This window comes from Terrapene carolina, unplaced genomic scaffold (genome assembly GCF_002925995.2).
Source record: "Terrapene carolina triunguis isolate 2854851 unplaced genomic scaffold, T_m_triunguis-2.0 Scaffold344, whole genome shotgun sequence".
Taxonomy (NCBI): domain Eukaryota; kingdom Metazoa; phylum Chordata; order Testudines; family Emydidae; genus Terrapene; species Terrapene triunguis.
This window is the reverse complement of record NW_020664695.1, coordinates 1-17690: the sequence shown is the minus strand read 5'-3', so window position 1 is coordinate 17690 and position 17690 is coordinate 1. Positions and strand designations below refer to the sequence as shown.

The 17690-nt window shown below is 49.7% G+C and overlaps 1 protein-coding gene across 1 annotated transcript; it reads left to right on the top strand.

The window, feature by feature from the left end:
- The first annotated feature begins 1306 nt into the window (after nucleotides 1-1306).
- LOC112123524 (zinc finger protein RFP-like) lies at nucleotides 1307-17631 on the top strand. The gene is made up of 6 exons (XM_026657830.2): nucleotides 1307-1744; nucleotides 9449-9544; nucleotides 12312-12542; nucleotides 14640-14662; nucleotides 15227-15342; nucleotides 17392-17631. Exons 1-6 carry the CDS (start codon nucleotides 1334-1336, stop codon nucleotides 17454-17456), a joined length of 942 nt encoding a protein of 313 aa, XP_026513615.1. The 5' UTR covers nucleotides 1307-1333; the 3' UTR covers nucleotides 17457-17631.
- Nucleotides 17632-17690: the final 59 nt, after the last annotated feature.

Below are 17690 nucleotides of genomic sequence, written 5' to 3'. Positions count from 1 at the left end.
CAGAGAAGGGAAATGAGAATGACGAGGAGCCTGGAAAACCTCTTTTGGTAAGAAAGATTGAAAAGAATGGGACTGTTTACCTTAGGAAAAAAGATGACTAAGAGGGGATAGGATAAAAGGGTATAAAATAATGAATGGGACAGAGAAGGCTGGGAATGTCTTTTCTGCCTGTCTCATAACACAAGAACAAGAGGACAGTCAATGAAATGGAAAGGGATCAAATTCAAAACCAATAAGAAATACTTTTACACAAAACGTGTAATTAAACTGTGGAACTCATTGCCACATGGAGTTTTTGAGGCCAGTAATTTAGGAAGATTCAAATAAGGGATTGGATATTGATGATATGAATAACTAGAAACCCCAGAGTTAGAATAAAGAACAGGAGTACTTGTGGCACCTTAGAGTTAGAATAGTTAAGTTAATGCAAATACATTTTTTAGACGGAATAAATTGGTCAAGGCTTAAAATGATCTCTAACTATTAGGGATTAGTAAGACTCTTATATAGTGTTTTCCCTGACTAGATCTCAAAGTGCTTTACAAAGGAGGTACAGAAAGGGTCTTGGCCTTAAACCTGACTCTGAGCCTGGATTTATTCTGTGGTGTAGAAAGAAAGCTGCCAAGCCTGCTCCCAGCAAGCCTCTATTGCAGAGGTGAGCAAACTACGCCCCCCCGGCCACATCTGGCCCGTGGGATCATCCTGCCCAGTCCCTGAGCTCCCGGCTAGGGAGGCTCACCCCCAGCCCCTCCCCTGCTGTCCCCCCTCCCCCGTAGCAAAGCCGCCTTGCTGGCGGAGCAACTGGCTCTGTCTGGGCAGCAGTGGTGTGCACATGTGGTGGCAGCTTGGGAGTTCCCGGGGGCAGTCAGGGGACAGGGAGCAGGGGGCGGGTTGGATGGGGCAGAGGTTCGGTAGGGGAGCAGTCAGAGGTCGGGGAACAGGGGGGGTTGGATAGGCATGGGAGTCCCGGGGGGCCTGTCAGGGGCCAGGCTGTTTGGGGGGCACAGCCTTCCCTACCCAGACCTCCATATAGTTTCACACCCCGATGTGGCCCTTGGGCCAAAAAGTTTGCCCACCCCTGCTCTATTGGCTTCTTTGTGTATGTAATTGCTTCATTTCTTTAAGTAGCATGTTGCTTGTTTGGGGACTTTTCTGGGGGGTGGGGGTGGCTTCTGGTGTGTTGTGTCTGTGTTGATGGGGGGTTTGTTTGCTTGTTTTTAATTTCCCGCCGGAGAGCCTGATTGGCTCCAGGTTGGGCAATCTGCTTTACAAGGCTGCTTGCTGGGTCCGGCAGGAAACGAAACTTCTCCTGTTACACTGTCTGCAGGGAGCCATGGCTGCAGCAGGGAATTCTTTGAAGAGCCTCCGAGATGAAGCTACTTGCTCCATCTGTCTGAGTTTTTTCATGGATCCAGTGATTATAGACTGTGGGCACAATTTCTGCCGAGCCTGCATCACCCAGTGCTGGGAGAGACCAGATACAGACATCTCCTGCCCTCAGTGCAGAGAGACCTTTCCCCAGAGGACCCTGAGGCCGAACAGACAACTGGGGAATGTGGTAGAAATCGCCAAGCAGCTGAGTGTCCCAGCAGCAGCAGGAGGAGATTTGTGCAACGCGCACCAGGAGCCTTTCAAACTCTTCTGTAACCAGGACCAAATGCTCATCTGTGTGATCTGCAGGGAGTCCCAGGCGCACCGGGCTCACATGGTGGTCCCGATAGAGGAGGCTGCCCGGGAGCACAAGGTAGGCCACGGCTGGGCAGGGAGCGGGGCTGGGGGCAGGGGCGGGGGAGCCCAGGCCATAGCAGATGTGGATGCAGTGGCGCCAAGGCCAGATTAACCTTTTGTGGGCCCGGCACCAATCTTATTTGTGGGCTCCCATGGAGGCAATGGAGCATGGTGTGTGGAGGTCAGTCCCCAGAGTGAGAGGCAAGACAGGGGCAGCCCCGCTCTGCCCAGCCCAGGGCAAGGGCACTATTTACAAACCGGCAGTTGCCAGATACACAGTGGCCCGCCCAGCCCTGTGCTGCCAGCATGTCCCTTCCCCTCGGGAGATGGGCCCATGTTGTGCCACACAGCCCCCCCCACCCAACGTCATCCTGACTCCCTATGCCCAGCATCCCCCCCAACCCCCTCCACACAAATGCATAGCGCCCTGCACAACACCATCCCTGCCCAGCACCCCCCTGCCCACAGCCCCATCACAACTGCCCAGCACCCCCCACAGAACTCCCACTCCCTAGTGCCCCAACATACACATCTTCCCTGCCCCCTCACAGCCCAGCACCCCCCTACCTCCCCCATGCCCTGCCTCCCGACCGCACTCACTGGCCCTGCTGGGAGGCAACTGAGTCTGCCAGGCTGAGCTGGCAGTGCAGCCAGAGCTAGTCCCTCAGCGGGGAATCACTCCGGTCCCTCGGGAGTGGTGTGATCAGCCAGGCCAGGGTCGGCTCCCTCAAGATGCACTTCCCCTGGAGGGGCCCAGCCAAGCTCCCTGCACTGTCCCCTTCCCCCCCCCCCCACCGTGGCTGAGACTGGCCAGGCTTCTGCACCAGTCCCAGGCGGCTCAGCTCCGGGGAGACAGGTGGGGTCCCACAGGTGGTGGGAAGCAGAGACTGCCCGGAGCCGGAGGTGCACTGGGGTCCAGCCAGGGGGCAGAGAGGAGCAGGGGGGTGGGGATGAGGAGGCAGCAGGTGGGCAGGCCAAGAGGAGCAAGTGGTGGGTGGGGGGAGCCAGCGGGGTCTCGGGGCTCAGTGCAAGCGGAGCAGGCCGGGGCCCCTTCTGAGCATGGGCCCGGCTCCATGGAGCCACTGGAGCCATTGTAAACCCGGCACTGAGTGGCGCTGGAACAGTTTTCGGTGTGGGGGTGCTGAGCTACACCCCTCTTACCTCTGTCCATGCCCCCTCACCACCCCCTAGAGCTGGGGCCTGGAGCAGGGCTGTGGCTCCGGAAGTGGGGGTGGGAGGGGATGGGACATGGACAGGGTAAGGCGGCGGAGAGGCCCCCCCTCCCCGCGGCCGAACGGGCCCCGAGCCCCCGGCGGAGCGGCCTCCCCTTGGCCGAGCGGGCCAGCAGCCCGGATGCCCAAAGCAAAAGCTGGGGGTGCTGCAGCACCCCATGCACCCCCACTTCCTGCCCCTATGTGTGGCTGGCACTCCCCTGCCCCTGTGGGGGCTGGCCTGGGCCCCACCATGGCCTCCCAAATATTCCTCCTCCACACTCCCCCAGGGAGGCATGCTGTTATACAGATAAAACTACACAGGATCTTTTCAGGGGGCAAGACAAAGATGCCACATTTATTATGATAACAATTTGATTTATGACCAATAACTAAAATCTTAATCCTTATACACACACATTATACCTAATACCTATACACACACACACACACACACACACACAGAGACATCCATCAGATGTTCTGCAGCTGCTGCATAGTTACCAGTCCTGAACATAGCTTGAGTCTGTGGCTTGAGTTTGCAGCTTGGGTTCGTAGCTTGGGGCGGCTAACTGGCCAGGAAAGCCGGGCACAAGGAAGGGCAGGGTCTCTGTTGGGCATGCGCCGATGCCCTTCCATGTTGGCAGCAGAATGTTACCCTCCAAAGTCTTCATCTCACCCATCCTTTGTGTAGGCTTTAGTTTGAATCCAGAGTCTATAGGTCTTGCTGTGTCACGCTGCCTCTGGGTTTGGTGATTGATCACCCGTCAATTGCAGATGTGACTTTCAGCCTCGGACCTGGCTTTGATCTTCCTTTTATTGTACCTTTTGTTCTTCTCTTTTTGGGGTGGACTCTTCTTACTTTGTTAGGGCTCTTGTCTGCATCTTCAGTCCTTGGTGTTTGAACTCTATCTCATCAGGACAGGCTGGGGCTGGAGGTTGATTCCATCATCCATACATACCTCATTCACACATCTAAACTAAACTAATAAGATTACAGCTGGGTTTGCAAAAATGAAGGTGGCAGCAAGCCCTTACAAAATGGAGTAAGCGTTTTAAAATGGGGTTTGAATTAGAATATGGCAAACAGTGAACAGAAGTTACAATATAGACAAGTGTAGTGGATGGTGAAGAGAAGTTACAATACTGACACTGTGCAAGTCTCAGTGATTTAAGCAGGAATTGGATTGACAGTGAAATTTACAAGAGCAACTGGCTGAACAGCTATGGATCTTAACAAGCATCTTAATTGTCAATTAGCCAGTTATTGGGGTAACCGGTTTATGAATGAATGTTGTTTCATTCATAAAACTTTACTTATGAAGTTACATTAATAAAGTGAACAATTAAAAACAATTTCATTCATCAGTTCTACAATGCTCCACAGTTTGGGGACCACTGGTCTAACCAGTCAAGGTGGACAAAGTGCAGGAGAGGGAGCCGAGGTACAGGAGGGCAAAGGCTGGGGATTCACAAAGGTACTTAGCTGCCTAAACCCCAGAGTGAGGTGCATACAGCTGGGGTTTAGGCACCTAAATGCCAGTTTTAGGCTCCACTGCAATCCCCAGAGCTACTGCCAAGCCCTGCAGGAGCCCAGACTCACTCAGTGCCTGTGTATGCAAGGTACAAGTTCTCTCAGTGCCTGTGTTTCTACCTCTGGGCATGTTCACAGCTGCCTCCCTCTAGAGGCTTCTGGCTGCCTGTCTCCTGGCCACACCCATGAGCTGGGTGAAGACAGGTGTTGTCCTGCCTCTCTCACCTGCAGGGCCTGATCTGGTGGGCACCCTCAGAGACAAAGATAAAGGACAGAGAAGCAGGGAAGGGGCAGTGACTTGACGAAGCTCACAAAACAGATCAGTAGCAGAACCAGGAATTAAACCCTGCCCCCCCAATGCCCATCCTAGTTCTCTAGCCACTAGACCACACAGCCTCTCATCACTCCGGTCATGCACTGCTTTACAATCACATTATAAACCTCTCCGCACAACTGAGTTTTGACAGAGCCGGTGCCTGGCGTAGTGCCCAGCTTGAGCATTTCATATCTGATGACCGCTGGCTGCTTCCTGGAAGCAGCAGTAACGTAACATTGTCAGCAGCGTTCTCAATGGGTTCGTTTCCTGCTACTTTCTGAAGCATAAGATGCACTGAAAGATTTCTGCTTAAAAAACAAAAGTTAATCAGCTTACTTTTTTTCTCAAGGGAAAACCAGGATGATGAATTCCTGTTTTCCCTGGCTTGCTGAACGCTGGTCACTTTGCTTGGAAGTGCTCCTTTTCCCCCATGCCAAACAATCGAACACAATATTTATGAACCTTGTGAGTGTGTTGGATTTTTAACCAGGAGTCCCTTTCTCCCAGGTGTTCATTAGGCTCCAGAGTTTAACATAAACTTCTTAAAGTGTTTTAAACAACTCTTACCAAAACTCACTTCCCTGTAAGTTGCTTGGCTTTAACTCTCTGACATCCAGATCTCTTCATATACTGTTCCCTATCATTGCATGGGAGCAGGACACTCTATCCTATACTGCTGGAAAATGGATACGACTTTAACCTATTGCCCTGCAGCACTTGGAGGATTTGCTGGAGGCAAAGGGCTGTCTAGACCAGGGGTTCTCAAACTGGGGATTGGGACCCTCAGGGGGTCATGAGGTTATTACATGGGTGGTCACAAGCTGTCAGCCTCCACCCCAAACCCTGCTTTGCCTCCAGCATTTATAATGGTGTTAAATATATTAAAAAGTGGTTTTTAATTTATAAGGGGGGGTCGCACTCAAAGGCTTCTATGTGAAAGGGGTCACAAGTACAAAAGTTTGAGAACCACTGGTCTGGACAAAGTCCCTAAGCCTCTACATCAGGTCTGGTGCCCCCAAGGCCTCTCTGTTCCCTGGCAGCGTGACACATACAGCATAGAAGGAATGCAGGGCTAAGACTGGGGCCTGAGATGCCCAGCTGCCATTGAAATGAATGGGAACTGTGCTTTTAGATCCTCTGTGTGGCTCTGCAACATCTCACCCCTGGTGAATTACAGAAGATCCTCGGAGCACACTTTCAAAAGCACCGACTGACTTTAGAGCCAAAGTCCCATTTTCAAAGGAGATTTAGGCCTAAATCCCCAAAGGCACCTAGAAACTTTTAGGCACCTAGAAAATAACTAAGGACATAAGAACAGCTGCACTGGGTCAGACCAAAGGTCCATCTAGCCCAGAATCCTGTCTTCCAACAGTGGCCAGTGCCAGGTGCTTCAGAGGGAATGAACAGAACAGTGCAATTATCGAATGATCCATCCATTGTCTTCTTGTCCCAGCATCTGGCAGTCAGAGATTTAGGGATCTCTGGAGCATGGGGTTGCATCCCTGACCATCTTGGCTAATAGCGATTGATGGACCTATCCTCCATAAACTCATCTAATTCTTTTTTGAACCCAGTTATACTTTTGGCCTTCACAACATCCCTGGCAATGTGTTCCATGGATTGATTGTGTGTTGTGTGAAGAAGTACTTCCTTTTGTTTGTTTTTAAACCTTCTACCTGATCATTTCCCCTGGTTCCTGTTCTGTGAAGGGGTAAATAAATTTCCCCATTCAGTTTATCTACACCATCCATGATTTTATAAACTGTAATCACATCTCCACCCCAACCCCAGTTGTCTTTTCCAAGCTGAACACCCTCCTCATATGGAGGCTGTTCCATACCCCTAATGATTTTTATTCCTTTCGCTGTACGTTTTCCTATTCAAATATATCTGGTTTGAAATGGGGCCAAAAGAACTGCATGACGTATTCAAGATGTACCATGGATTTATATAGTGGCATTATGATATTGTCTGTCTTCTTATCTATCACTTTCCTAATGGTTCTTAACATTCGGTTAGCTTTTATGAACAGATGTTTACAGAGATGACTCGAAAATCTCTTTCATGAGTGGTAAGAGCTCCTTTAGACCACATCATTTTATACGTATAGTTGGGATTATGATTGCCAATGTGCATTACTTTGCATTTATCAACAGTGAAATTCAGCTGCCATTTTGTTGCCCGGTCACCCATTTTTGTGAGATCCCTTTGTAACTTTTCGCAGTCTGCTTTGACTCAACTACCTTAAGTAATTTTGTATCATCTGCCGACTTTGCCAGCTCACTGTTTACCCCCTATTCCTGATCATTTAGGAATATGTTAAATAGCACTGGTCCCAGTAGAGATCCTTGGGGGACCCTGGTACTTACCCTTCTCCATTGTGAAAACTGACCATTTATTCCTATCCTTTGTTTCCTATATTTTAACTGGTTATTGATCCATGTCTTATCTCTTATCTCATGACTGTTTAGTTTCCTTAAGAGACTTTAGTGTGGGACCTTGTCAAAGGCTTTCTGAAAGCCTAAGTACACTATATCCAGTGGATCATCCTTGTTGATAATAGATTGGTGAGGCATGATTTCCCTTTACTAGAGCTGTGTTGATGCTTCCCCCAACAAATCATGTTCATCTGTGTCTGACATTTTTTTCTTTACTATAGTTTCAACCAATTTGCCTGGTACTGAAATTAGCCTTTGTCTGCAATACAGCCTATGTCGCCAAAACTTACGTTGCTCTGGCCTGTGAATGTTTCACCTCCCTGAGTAACATAAGCGTTCATGTGCACAGTGCTATGTCAGCAGGAGAGCTTCTCCCGCCACCCCTAAGCTTCTGCCGCTCGTGGAGGTGGGTTTATTATGCTCTCTCCCATCGCATGTGGTGCAGTGGTGCAGACGTATTGGTACAACTGCAGCGCTGTACTTATCAACAAGCCCTTAGGGCTTACTGGCCTGTAATTGACAGGATTACAATGGGAGATGCTGCTGAGAGGGGTGTGTCCTAAGCCCCACCCCTCAGAGTTTGGTGTAGGAATGCACCCCTCTCTGGGATCCACACCTGGGAACCCCTCTCCTGGAGTCAGGTGGCTTAAACATCTAAGCTGTTTCTTGCATGATGGAGTTCTGCACTTGTCACTCCACACCAAACGTCCGGGGAGGAGGCACCAGACCTTCTTCACCAAGGGCAAGTCATGCCTGACTAACCTAATTGCCTTCTATGAGGAGATATCTGGGTCTGTGGATGAGGGAAAAGCAGCGGATGTGTTATTCCTTGATTTTAGCAAAGCTTTTGATACGGTATCCCACAGTATTCTTGCCAGCAAGTTAAAGAAGTATGGGCTGGATGAATGGACTATAAGGTGGATAGAAAGCTGGCTAGATCGTCAGGCTCAACGGGTAGTGATCAACGGCTCCATGTCTAGTTGGCAGCCGGCTTCAAGCGGAGTGCCCCAAGGGTCAGTCCTGGGGCCGGTTTTGTTCAATATCTTCATTAATGATCTCGAGGATGGCGTGGACTGCACTCTCAGCAAGTTTGCAGATGACACTAAACTGGGAGGAGTGGTAGATACGCTGGAGGGTAGGGATAGGATACAGAGGGACCTAGACAAATTAGAGGATTGGGCCAAAAGAAACCTGATGAGGTTCAACAAGGAGAAGTGCAGAGTCCTGCACTTAGGACAGAAGAATCTCATTCACTGTTACAGACTAGGGACCGAGTGGCTAGGCAGCAGTTCTGCAGAAAAGGACCTAGGGGTTACGGTGGACGAGAAGCTGGATATGAGTCGACAGTGTGCCCTTGTTGCCAAGAAGGCTAACGGCATTTTGGGTGGTATAAGTAGGGGCATTGCCAGCAGATCGAGGGACGTGATCGTTCCCCTCTATTCGACATTGGTGAGGCCTCACCTGGAGTACTGTGTCCAGTTTTGGGCCCCACACTACAAGAAGGATGTGGAAAAATTGGAAAGAGTCCAGCGGAGGGCAACAAAAATGATTAGGGGGCTGGAGCACATGAGTTATGAGGAGAGGCTGAGGGAACTGGGATTGTTTAGTCTGCAGAAGAGAAGAATGAGGGGGGGATTTGATAGCTGCTTTCAACTACCTGAAAGGGGGTTCCAAAGAGGATGGATCTAGACTGTTCTAAGTGGTACCAGATGACAGAACAAGGAGTAATGGTCTCAAGTTGCAGTGGGGGAGGTTTAGGTTGGATATTAGGAAAAACTTTTTCACTAGGAGGGTGGTGAAGCACTGGAATGGGTTACCTAGGGAGGTGGTGGAATCTCCTTCCTTAGAGGTTTTTAAGGTCAGGCTTGACAAAGCCCTGGCTGGGATGATTTAGTTGGGATTAGGTCCTGCTTTGAGCAGGGGGTTGGACTAGATGACCTCCTGAGGTCCCTTCCAACCCTGATATTCTATGATAACGGTTAGCCTGGGGGAAGGGCGCTCACCTGGTAGGCGGGAAACCCCTGGTTCAAGTTCTCCCTCTACCTGATGAGGAGAAGGGATTTGAACTGGAATCTCCCACCTCTCAAGAGGCAATTATGACATTGCCATGAGCACTGTCTGTGGGACAGCCTGAGAGGGACATGCAATGTATATAAACGTATCTGTGAGGACAGACTCCTCAGCCACCTGACCCTCCTAGACATTGTTTTTCTTGCCTCAGGAACAAATTCAAGCCCGACTGAACACCCTGAAGAAAGAGAGAGAAGAACTTCTGGAGTGGAAACAGGATGGAGAGAACCAAAGCCAGGAATATCTGGTAGGTTCCCATTGTGATGGTCCAGCAGTTACATCAGTCAGGGTTGATATTTCTCTCTGTGGGGAGAGTGTCAGCCCTTGTCTATACACAGCACTGCTTTGATTTAGCTATGGCTACATCTACATGGCACACCGCTGGGGGCGACCTGTAGGGTATCTGTAGCTACACAGCACAGTGAAAAGCAGGCTGTGTCCACGCTCAGCAGCGCCAACTTTCTCCGGTGCCGGTGGGTGCCCGTGCCCCTTTCCCCGCCCCTGGTCCTGCCCCGACTCCGCCCCGCCCCCATTCCAACCCCATCCCCAAAGTCCCTGCCCTAACTCCGCCCCCTCCCTGCCCCTATTGGATCCCTTTCCCCAAATCCCCACTCCGGCCCTGCCTCTTCCCCCAGCACCCAGCGTTCCCCCTCCTCCCCTCTCCCGCCCTGCCCCACGAATCAGCTGTGTCGCAGCGCAAGGGCTCGGAGGGAGGAGAAGCAGGACACGGTGGCACGCTCGCGGAGGAGGCGGAGGCAGAGGTGAGCTGGAGCAGGGGGGTGAGGCAGGGCCACGGGGAGCTTCCGGTGGGTGCTCAGCACCCACCAATTTTTTTCTGTGGGTGCTCCGGCCCCGGAGCACCCATGAAGTCGGCACGTATGTCCATGCTGTCATGTGTAGCTACATGTGTGAATAAAAGACTCCAGCAGGGGGAGGCAGCAGAGCTGCCGGAGCCTATCCCCACTTCTGGAGTCTTTTCCTGTGGTGGGGAAAGGCTCCAGCAGTGGGGAAAGTCTCTGGCACTGGGGAAGCAGCGGGACACTGCAGTGTAGATGGAGGAGGCACTGCTTGGGGGTGTAGAGCCATGTACATAGTGTTTATACCCATGGGGTTCAGGCATATTGCGACTCTACTTGCTTAAGCCATGCCTCACCATCTACACTGCTATTTATGCCCATGTTAGCAGGGGCATATAGTGTACGTCCTCTACATTTATGTAGTACAGATGTACCTCAAATCACTTTTTAATGTAATGTCTTTATACTGGTGTAAACCCCTGACATGCAACATTTTAAACCTAATTTAATTTGAAACCTAGAGTGCTGTGTAGGGTTCACCTTGTCCAGTTAAACTGAGCTAAAAGGTGCTAACTAGGAGCAAGGTTGCAGTTAATTCAGGGTTAGCTATAATGTATTGGATAACTCCCAGATAACTTCAAGTGCTTTGCCTCTTGTCCACATACCCTTACAGGGTGTGATCATGTTTGTCTTTGTTTATCATCCCTCTGGACTTATTTCCAGTGGGATTAAGATCAGTGGGTCCAAATCCAGCTACAAACAATGATTTGAGGGGAGATTTTTTTCAAAGGCACGGATGGTGATTGGGTGCCTAATTCACATTGACAGTCAATAGGACTTAGGTTCCCTGTGGCTGTTTTGTATCTCTGAAATCCGGACCCTGAATCTCCATCTATAACCACCAAACACAACTGGTTTCCTCTGGGACAATGTAATTAACGGAATGCCAGATGAAACATGTAAGAGCTGGAGAAAAAGCATTTTGCACAGTATATGTTGTACCTGGCGTTTTGTGTGGATAACCAGCAGAACTTTCCTTCAGTCTTCTCCACTACTCTCTGCCAATGTATTCCTGATATGGAGTCAGACCCCCCCTCCCAAACTTTCTGCTATTGGAAGACTCTAGATGATCAGCAGAATATACTAAGCCACTCAGACCTGAAAACTCCTCATTTTAGAGATATTGGGTGACATTTTCAAAAGTGCCTAAGTGATTTTGGAGCCTAAGGTTTACAATTTTGCATGTTGCTAAGGGTCAGATTCTGACAGGTATTTAGGAGCTTAAAATGCAGAGAGAGGCCTAGTGAGATTTTCAAAAGCAACTAAGTAGCACCTAACATCCTCTGTAGTCAAGGGGAATTAGGCACCTAAGTGAAACTGAAAATCCCTCTAGGGGCTTATATGCATCTTTAGACACCTAAATAGCTTTTAAAAGCAGCTCCATATACATTTAAAACTAAATAATGAGTTTCAGCTCCTAAATAATTTTGCTGTTTCTGAAAATTTACCCTAAGTTCTATTTTCAAAAGTCACTTTCAAAGAAACTTAGGCTCCTAAGCACCAAAAGTAACTTTGAAAATAGGAATTGGACTCCTAAGTCTCCAAGGCACTTTGGAACATGTTATTCATTCAGGCCAGCTGAGAGACTATCAGGCATGTTCTCCTGAAATCTCATCCGTATGTTTGTAGTAGGGTGAAATGAAAAGAGGGCTCGAAGAACTGTTTCCAGACTCTCTCCATGTCCCTGATAGGCTGTCCAACTTTCTCATTTGTGAAAACCGGATGCTGAGCGCTGGAACCTGCCCCGTCCCATGCTCCGCCTCTTTCCCTCGAGGCCTCGCCCCCCACTCTTCTTCCCCCTCTCACTGTTGCTTGCTGCTCTCTCCACCTCCCTCCCCCTGCCAGCTGAGCAGGGCTCTAGGGGTGTGGAGGTGATTGGGGCAGGGAGAGCCACATTCCAGGGGTAGAAGGGTGATTGGGGCAGGACAGGGGAGCTGCCCGTACTTTTCTCCCCCCAGAGCCATCCCTGAGTGCTCCTCCAGGCTCCCAGCAGCAACTGCTGCTCTTCCCACCACCTGGTGGTGGAAGCCAGTTACTGTGAGTAACCGGACTTCTACTGCCAGGTTCCCTTTTCAACTGGACTTTCCGGTCAAAATCTGGACATCTGGCAACCCTAGTCCCTGACCTGTCCTTTTCCTGTTTGTCTCTTCATTACAGGGAAAGATAGAAGCTGAGAGGCAGAAGATCATGTCTGAATTTGAGCAACTGCGGCAATTCCTGGAGGAACAAGAGCGACTCCTGCTGGCCCAACTGGAAGAGTTGGACAAGGAAATGGTGAAGATACAGGATGAAAATGTCACCAAACTGTCTGAGGAGATTTCCCGTCTCAGTGACTTGATCAGTGAGCTAGAAGAGAAGTGTCAGCAGCCAACGAGTGAATTCCTGCAGGTGAGACAGTTAGAGACACCCAGATCCCTGCCCAGGGAAGGGAGAGATTCTGATTGATTAGCTTTGGAGTTTAAGTAGTTCTTGGAGAGGTCCCACTCCACAATGGAGACTGTCAGCGTGTCCTTTAGCAAAGTGAGGGAAAACAAAATTTGACACTTCTAATATTTCCAATGTGGAAACAGTTTTGCTGTTCTAAAGGCAGATGTCTCAGGCCTTTTTGATACATCCTATGTAAGCCCCTTCATTTTCAGTTTAAACTAATTTTTACCAAAAATTCCTGGGTTTTACAAGAAGTGGTGTTCATTTTTTTTCTGATTTTCATCCTGCTTTTGTATCATTCAAATATATACAAAATAACTTGTTTTATTAGGAAAATACAATGCATTGCATGAGATCTCTGTATTCCAATAATACATTAGTCAGTGTGTGTATATACAAAGCTGCCTGCTTAAGTAAGAACGTATTGTTCTAGAACAGGGGTGGGCAAATGTTATGGCCCGAAGGCCACATTGGGGTTGCAAAACTGTATGAAGGCCCGGGTAAGGAAGGCTGTGCCTCCCCAAACAGCCTGGCCCCCGCCCCCCCCCCCCCCCCCCCCCCCCCCCCCCCCCCCACCCCCCCCCCCCCACCCCCCCCCCCCCCCCGGGACTCCCACACCTATACAACCCTCTCCCCGTCCCCTGACTGCTCCCCCCTCCCCAGAACCTCTGCCCCATCCAACCGCCCCCTGCTCCCTGTCCCCTGACTGCCCCCCGGGACCCTCCGCCCCTTTTCCAACCCCTTGGCCCCGGCCCCCTTACCATGCCACTCACAGCAGCATGTCTGGCAGCCGTGCCACACGGCCGGAGCCAGACATACTGCCCCGCTGCTCGACAGGAGTGCACAACCCCGCCACCCAGAGCGCTGCCCGTGTGGCTGCGAGGCAGCGGCGACAGCAGGAGAGGGGCCGGGGGCTAGCCTCCCTGGCCGGGAGCTCTGTGGCCAGATGTGGCCCACGGGCCGTAGTTTGCCCACCTCTCTTCTAGAAGATACACACAATAAACCAACAGGCAAGCACACAAGCTCTGATGTGCGTGTGCATCTGAACGTACTGATGAATCTCATGGCCACCACATACACATTTCAAACAGTTAGCAGACAATGGGTTAAAGATTTGATGCACTAAAATGGGAAGAAAATGAAAATCTGTATCAGAATACATTTCAGAACACAAGGAAGTATTCAAAAGGGTTAAAGAAACAAAAACAGGAGCAAAGGATGAAGTAGAGTGTATGCGCTGCAAATGGGATGGCCCAATTATCAAATGTGAATATTTATAAGCCAATAATTCTAAGTCTACACCAGTAAACTGTTTGTTCAAATGAAAAGTTTTATTTGGGGATTAGAGATCTATTGTTTTCTTAAACTCAGAGGTGGCATTGTGTTTTAGTTCTGCAGCAAACCACAGTGATGAATGGAATTCAAAGCATTAATCTACTGAATACTTTTTTCCCATCTTTCCATCCACCAAAACAAACCCTGATATTTACCCAGAAAAATTAAGTTTTTTGCACTGGATTTTTCCCTGTTTTTGTTGTGGTAATAAACACTGATAAATTCCCAGGAAAAATTAAATAAAATAAAAACTGAAAACGAAGGACCCTAATGATATGGAAGCAATAAAAGGCACAACTCCAGTTTCTAGGAAGTGGGAGATTAGGAAAGCAAAGTTCTTTGCAGAGTCTATTAAGAAACGGGAATGAATCCAGCTTCCAGAATTGCTGACCAGAATTGCATACATGGAGAAAGGCAAACGCTCTGACACAGCTGTTGCATGTGGAAGTCAGGGATTCATGTGTCTGATCAGTCAGTTTGAGCAAGTGCCATTGGCACAGGCAAAATAGAATTTAGAAGGAGAAAACCCACAATCATGGTGCATGCTTAGGGGTCCCATTCCATCGAAGTCTGTGAATGGATTTTTAAAGGTGCAGCTACAGAGAACTGCATCTAGAGCTCGACTAGGGATGGGAAAGTGAGTCATCCATCTCCAGAGCAGGCGCAATCCCCAGCTTGTGGCACGTGGGACTGAACTCTTTTCCCTCTCTTTCTGTCTTCTAGGACATCAAAAGCACCTGGAGCAGGTACGTAGCTCCTTTCTACTCCCCCTTACGCTTCATGATTTTGGAAGGGGATTGGACCCCTGGGGTCAGATTTTGCAGGGTATTTAGACACCTGACATGTAGCGAGGCACTTGGTGGAATTTTCCAAAGCAGCTAAGCGAGTTAGGCACCTCCCATTGCAATCAGTGGCAGTTGGGAGCCTAGCTTGGTTAGGTGCTTTTGAAAATCCCAGGACCGACCTTTAAAAATCAGGCCTTAAGTGACTTGCCCAAGGTCACGCAGGGAGGCTGTGGCAGAGCAGGGAGTGGAAGGTAGGTTTCCAGAGTCCTATAGCAACCCGTTAACTAGTGGAGCATCCTTTCCCATGAGATTATGCCCTTCTCTCTGAGGGGCAGCTTGTGGACCCCTTACTCTCTAACTCCCATTTGAGGATCTAAGCATTTAAATACTCCAGAGAGGAGGGCAGTTAACTCATCAGTGGGAGTTAGAGGCTCACAATGAGTCCACAAGAGAGCAGCCTCTGGTAGCTCATTCTCACAAAAGAAAGAAAATATTTAGAGATTTTTGTTTTTTTTCCCCCTCTAGGTGTGAGAAGCTGAAGTTTGAGAAACAAGTGGCCGTGCCAGAGGACCTGAGAGAGAGAGTCGGCGTCTCTTCTCAAAGAAATGTTTGTCTACAGGAGGCTCTGAAGAAATTCAAAGGTAACTTAAGTTATCTGGGTTCATGCTACGGTGATGGTACATTGAGATGTGCTCTGACTGTGGAAGGAGATAGACTCTGGCTTATTAGTTCTCAGCTCGTCCCAGCTAGACGTCTTTGTGGGTGGGATGCGGAGGGCTCAGGGCTGATGCCAGTTCGCCAGGCCTCCACTTGGACTGTCCCAGACCCAACCCTGGGTGTCAAAATTGGCCACTCAGAATTTCAGAGACACACAATCACTAGATGTTTTAGAAAATGTTGAATTTAACCTCCCTGGCTGGGATTTTCCAAGGGACCTAAGGGATTTAGGCACCCATCTCTCTGACCGTCCATGCGGAGTTGGCCACCATATGGCCTCAGCCCTTTTGAAAATCCCAGTGTCTGTACCTCAAGTTCCTCCATCTTTAAAAAGGAGGAAATAATGGCCAACCTAACTTGCTTGTATTTGTTGCGCTTGATTTGAGACATGCTGGTCTCCTAGTGCCTATTCAGAGCTCTTGAATAAACTTTGTCTGCTTCTCCACCCTGGTGTGTTTATTGGCGCGAAGCACACCGGGCAACGAACCCCGCTGTTGCCCCCTCGGGCCCTCTGTGCCGGCAACAATTTCATTTTAGTTTGGTCTCGCTGGAAAGGTCTCCCCATTCCAATGTGCCTCTCAATCTATGGTCTTTTTTCCTTTGGGCTGTCTCAGAATTACAGCACAGTTCCATGCAGTGCTGCTGTAGCCATGTCAGTCCCAGGATATTAGACAAGGCCGGGGAGGTAACAGCTTTTATTGAACCAATTCCTGTTGGTGACAGACAAACTTTTGAGCTATACAGACCTGAAGAAGAGCTCTGAGTAAGCTCCAAAGCTTCTCTCTCAAGCACAATTACATCAGTTAACGGTAGGAATGTCACCAGAGTCAAGACAACATGAAATCACCTCTTCCAATCCTTCCTTTCTCTAGAGACCTGGCCCTCTGAACTGACCTCTGAGCCCAAAGGCAGAGAGAAAGGGTGAGGGCTAGATTCACACAAGGACTTGGGGGTCTACCTGCCATTTTAGCACCTAAATCCCAGAATCAGACCCCACTGGGATTCACAAAGCCCCCCGCTCAGCTGCAACCAAACCTTGTAGGGGCCTAAAATCACTCAATACCTCTCTTTTTGCAGTAAAAGTCCCCTCGGCACCTGTTTCTGCCTCTGTGCATGCACACTGCAGTTCCAGTCTAGCCGTCCAGACATAAGTCCCAGAGAGATACACGAACTGGGGAAAGAAAGGTGTTCCTCCTCCTAACTCACCTACAGGCCCCAATCTGATACACATGCTCTGAGCACACTTACTGGCTCAGGCCCAATATGTGAACTTACCCAAAAGAGCTAGGCCATGGAGTAGGAGGAGCTCCGTTCTAACCTATAGATCTGTGGTTAGGATACTCACCTGGGATGTGGGAAATCCCCAGTCCCCCAGAGGGGAAGAACGGATTCCAACAGGGGTCTGATGTGGGTCTTCCTCTGTCTCCTGTGTTGAATCTAATCCACTGTGTATAAAATATTGAGCAGGAGGACAGGCTTCTGGGTCTCCCACTTCCCAGGTGGATGCTCTAGCCACCTTGCTACAGAGACATTCTCATGAGTTCTCTCTCCTCCTCCCCCCCCAATGAATCTTTATTGATTATCCCCAGTGGAACATCTCCCACAGGAGAGCATGCGGGCATCCATGCAAAGGGAGGCACCTACGGTCGCTGAACACCCTGAGAGGGCCGGGGCCTAGCACAACCCCACACTGTGGCACTTCCCGCTGGCTGGCGTAAGCAGGGAGTCACCTAGCACGCTGGCTTTTGTGAATCCCGTTCCGAGGCGCATCTCTCTCCCCGTTCACGGTACAGTGAGCCTGACTCAGGCTTTGTGAATCACAGTGACTGTCCAGGGGCCTAAATGTTGGATGTTGTGATGCTGAGCGTCACCTCGCCTGTTTCTTTGTGAATCCAGTCAGCCCTGTTTTCCTGAGGCTATTTTCCTATCAGAAAGGGGGAAATCACCTCTCCTCTGATCTTTTCTTTCTCTAGAGACCCTGCCCTATCAACTGCACTTTCTGATCTCGAAGGCAGAGAAAGAGGGTAAGTTTCCATGAGGATATTTTCCTACGACAATTATCAATTAAAATCTCAGGATTAATTTTTAGAAAAAGCTTCTGAAACCTTTTACTAGAGTGGTTTAGCCTGCGTCCTCGCTGCAAAGTGGGCAGGTCACGAGCCCGAGTGAAAGTAGAACCCCGGCTGTACCTCAGCTCCCCATCCAAGCCAACGGGCCTGGTTGGAAAGCACCACTGAACTCAGGTGAGGGGTTTGAGGCTGGACAGGAAGGG

Bases quoted from the DNA above. Each gene is read 5' to 3' on its own strand.
- LOC112123524 (XM_026657830.2), top strand. From the start codon at position 1,334: ATGGCTGCAGCAGGGAATTCTTTGAAGAGCCTCCGAGATGAAGCTACT. The intron at 9,545-12,311 runs GTAGGTTCCCAT...TCTTCATTACAG, and splicing joins ACCAAAGCCAGGAATATCTG to GGAAAGATAGAAGCTGAGAG. The intron at 12,543-14,639 runs GTGAGACAGTTA...TCTGTCTTCTAG, and splicing joins CAACGAGTGAATTCCTGCAG to GACATCAAAAGCACCTGGAG.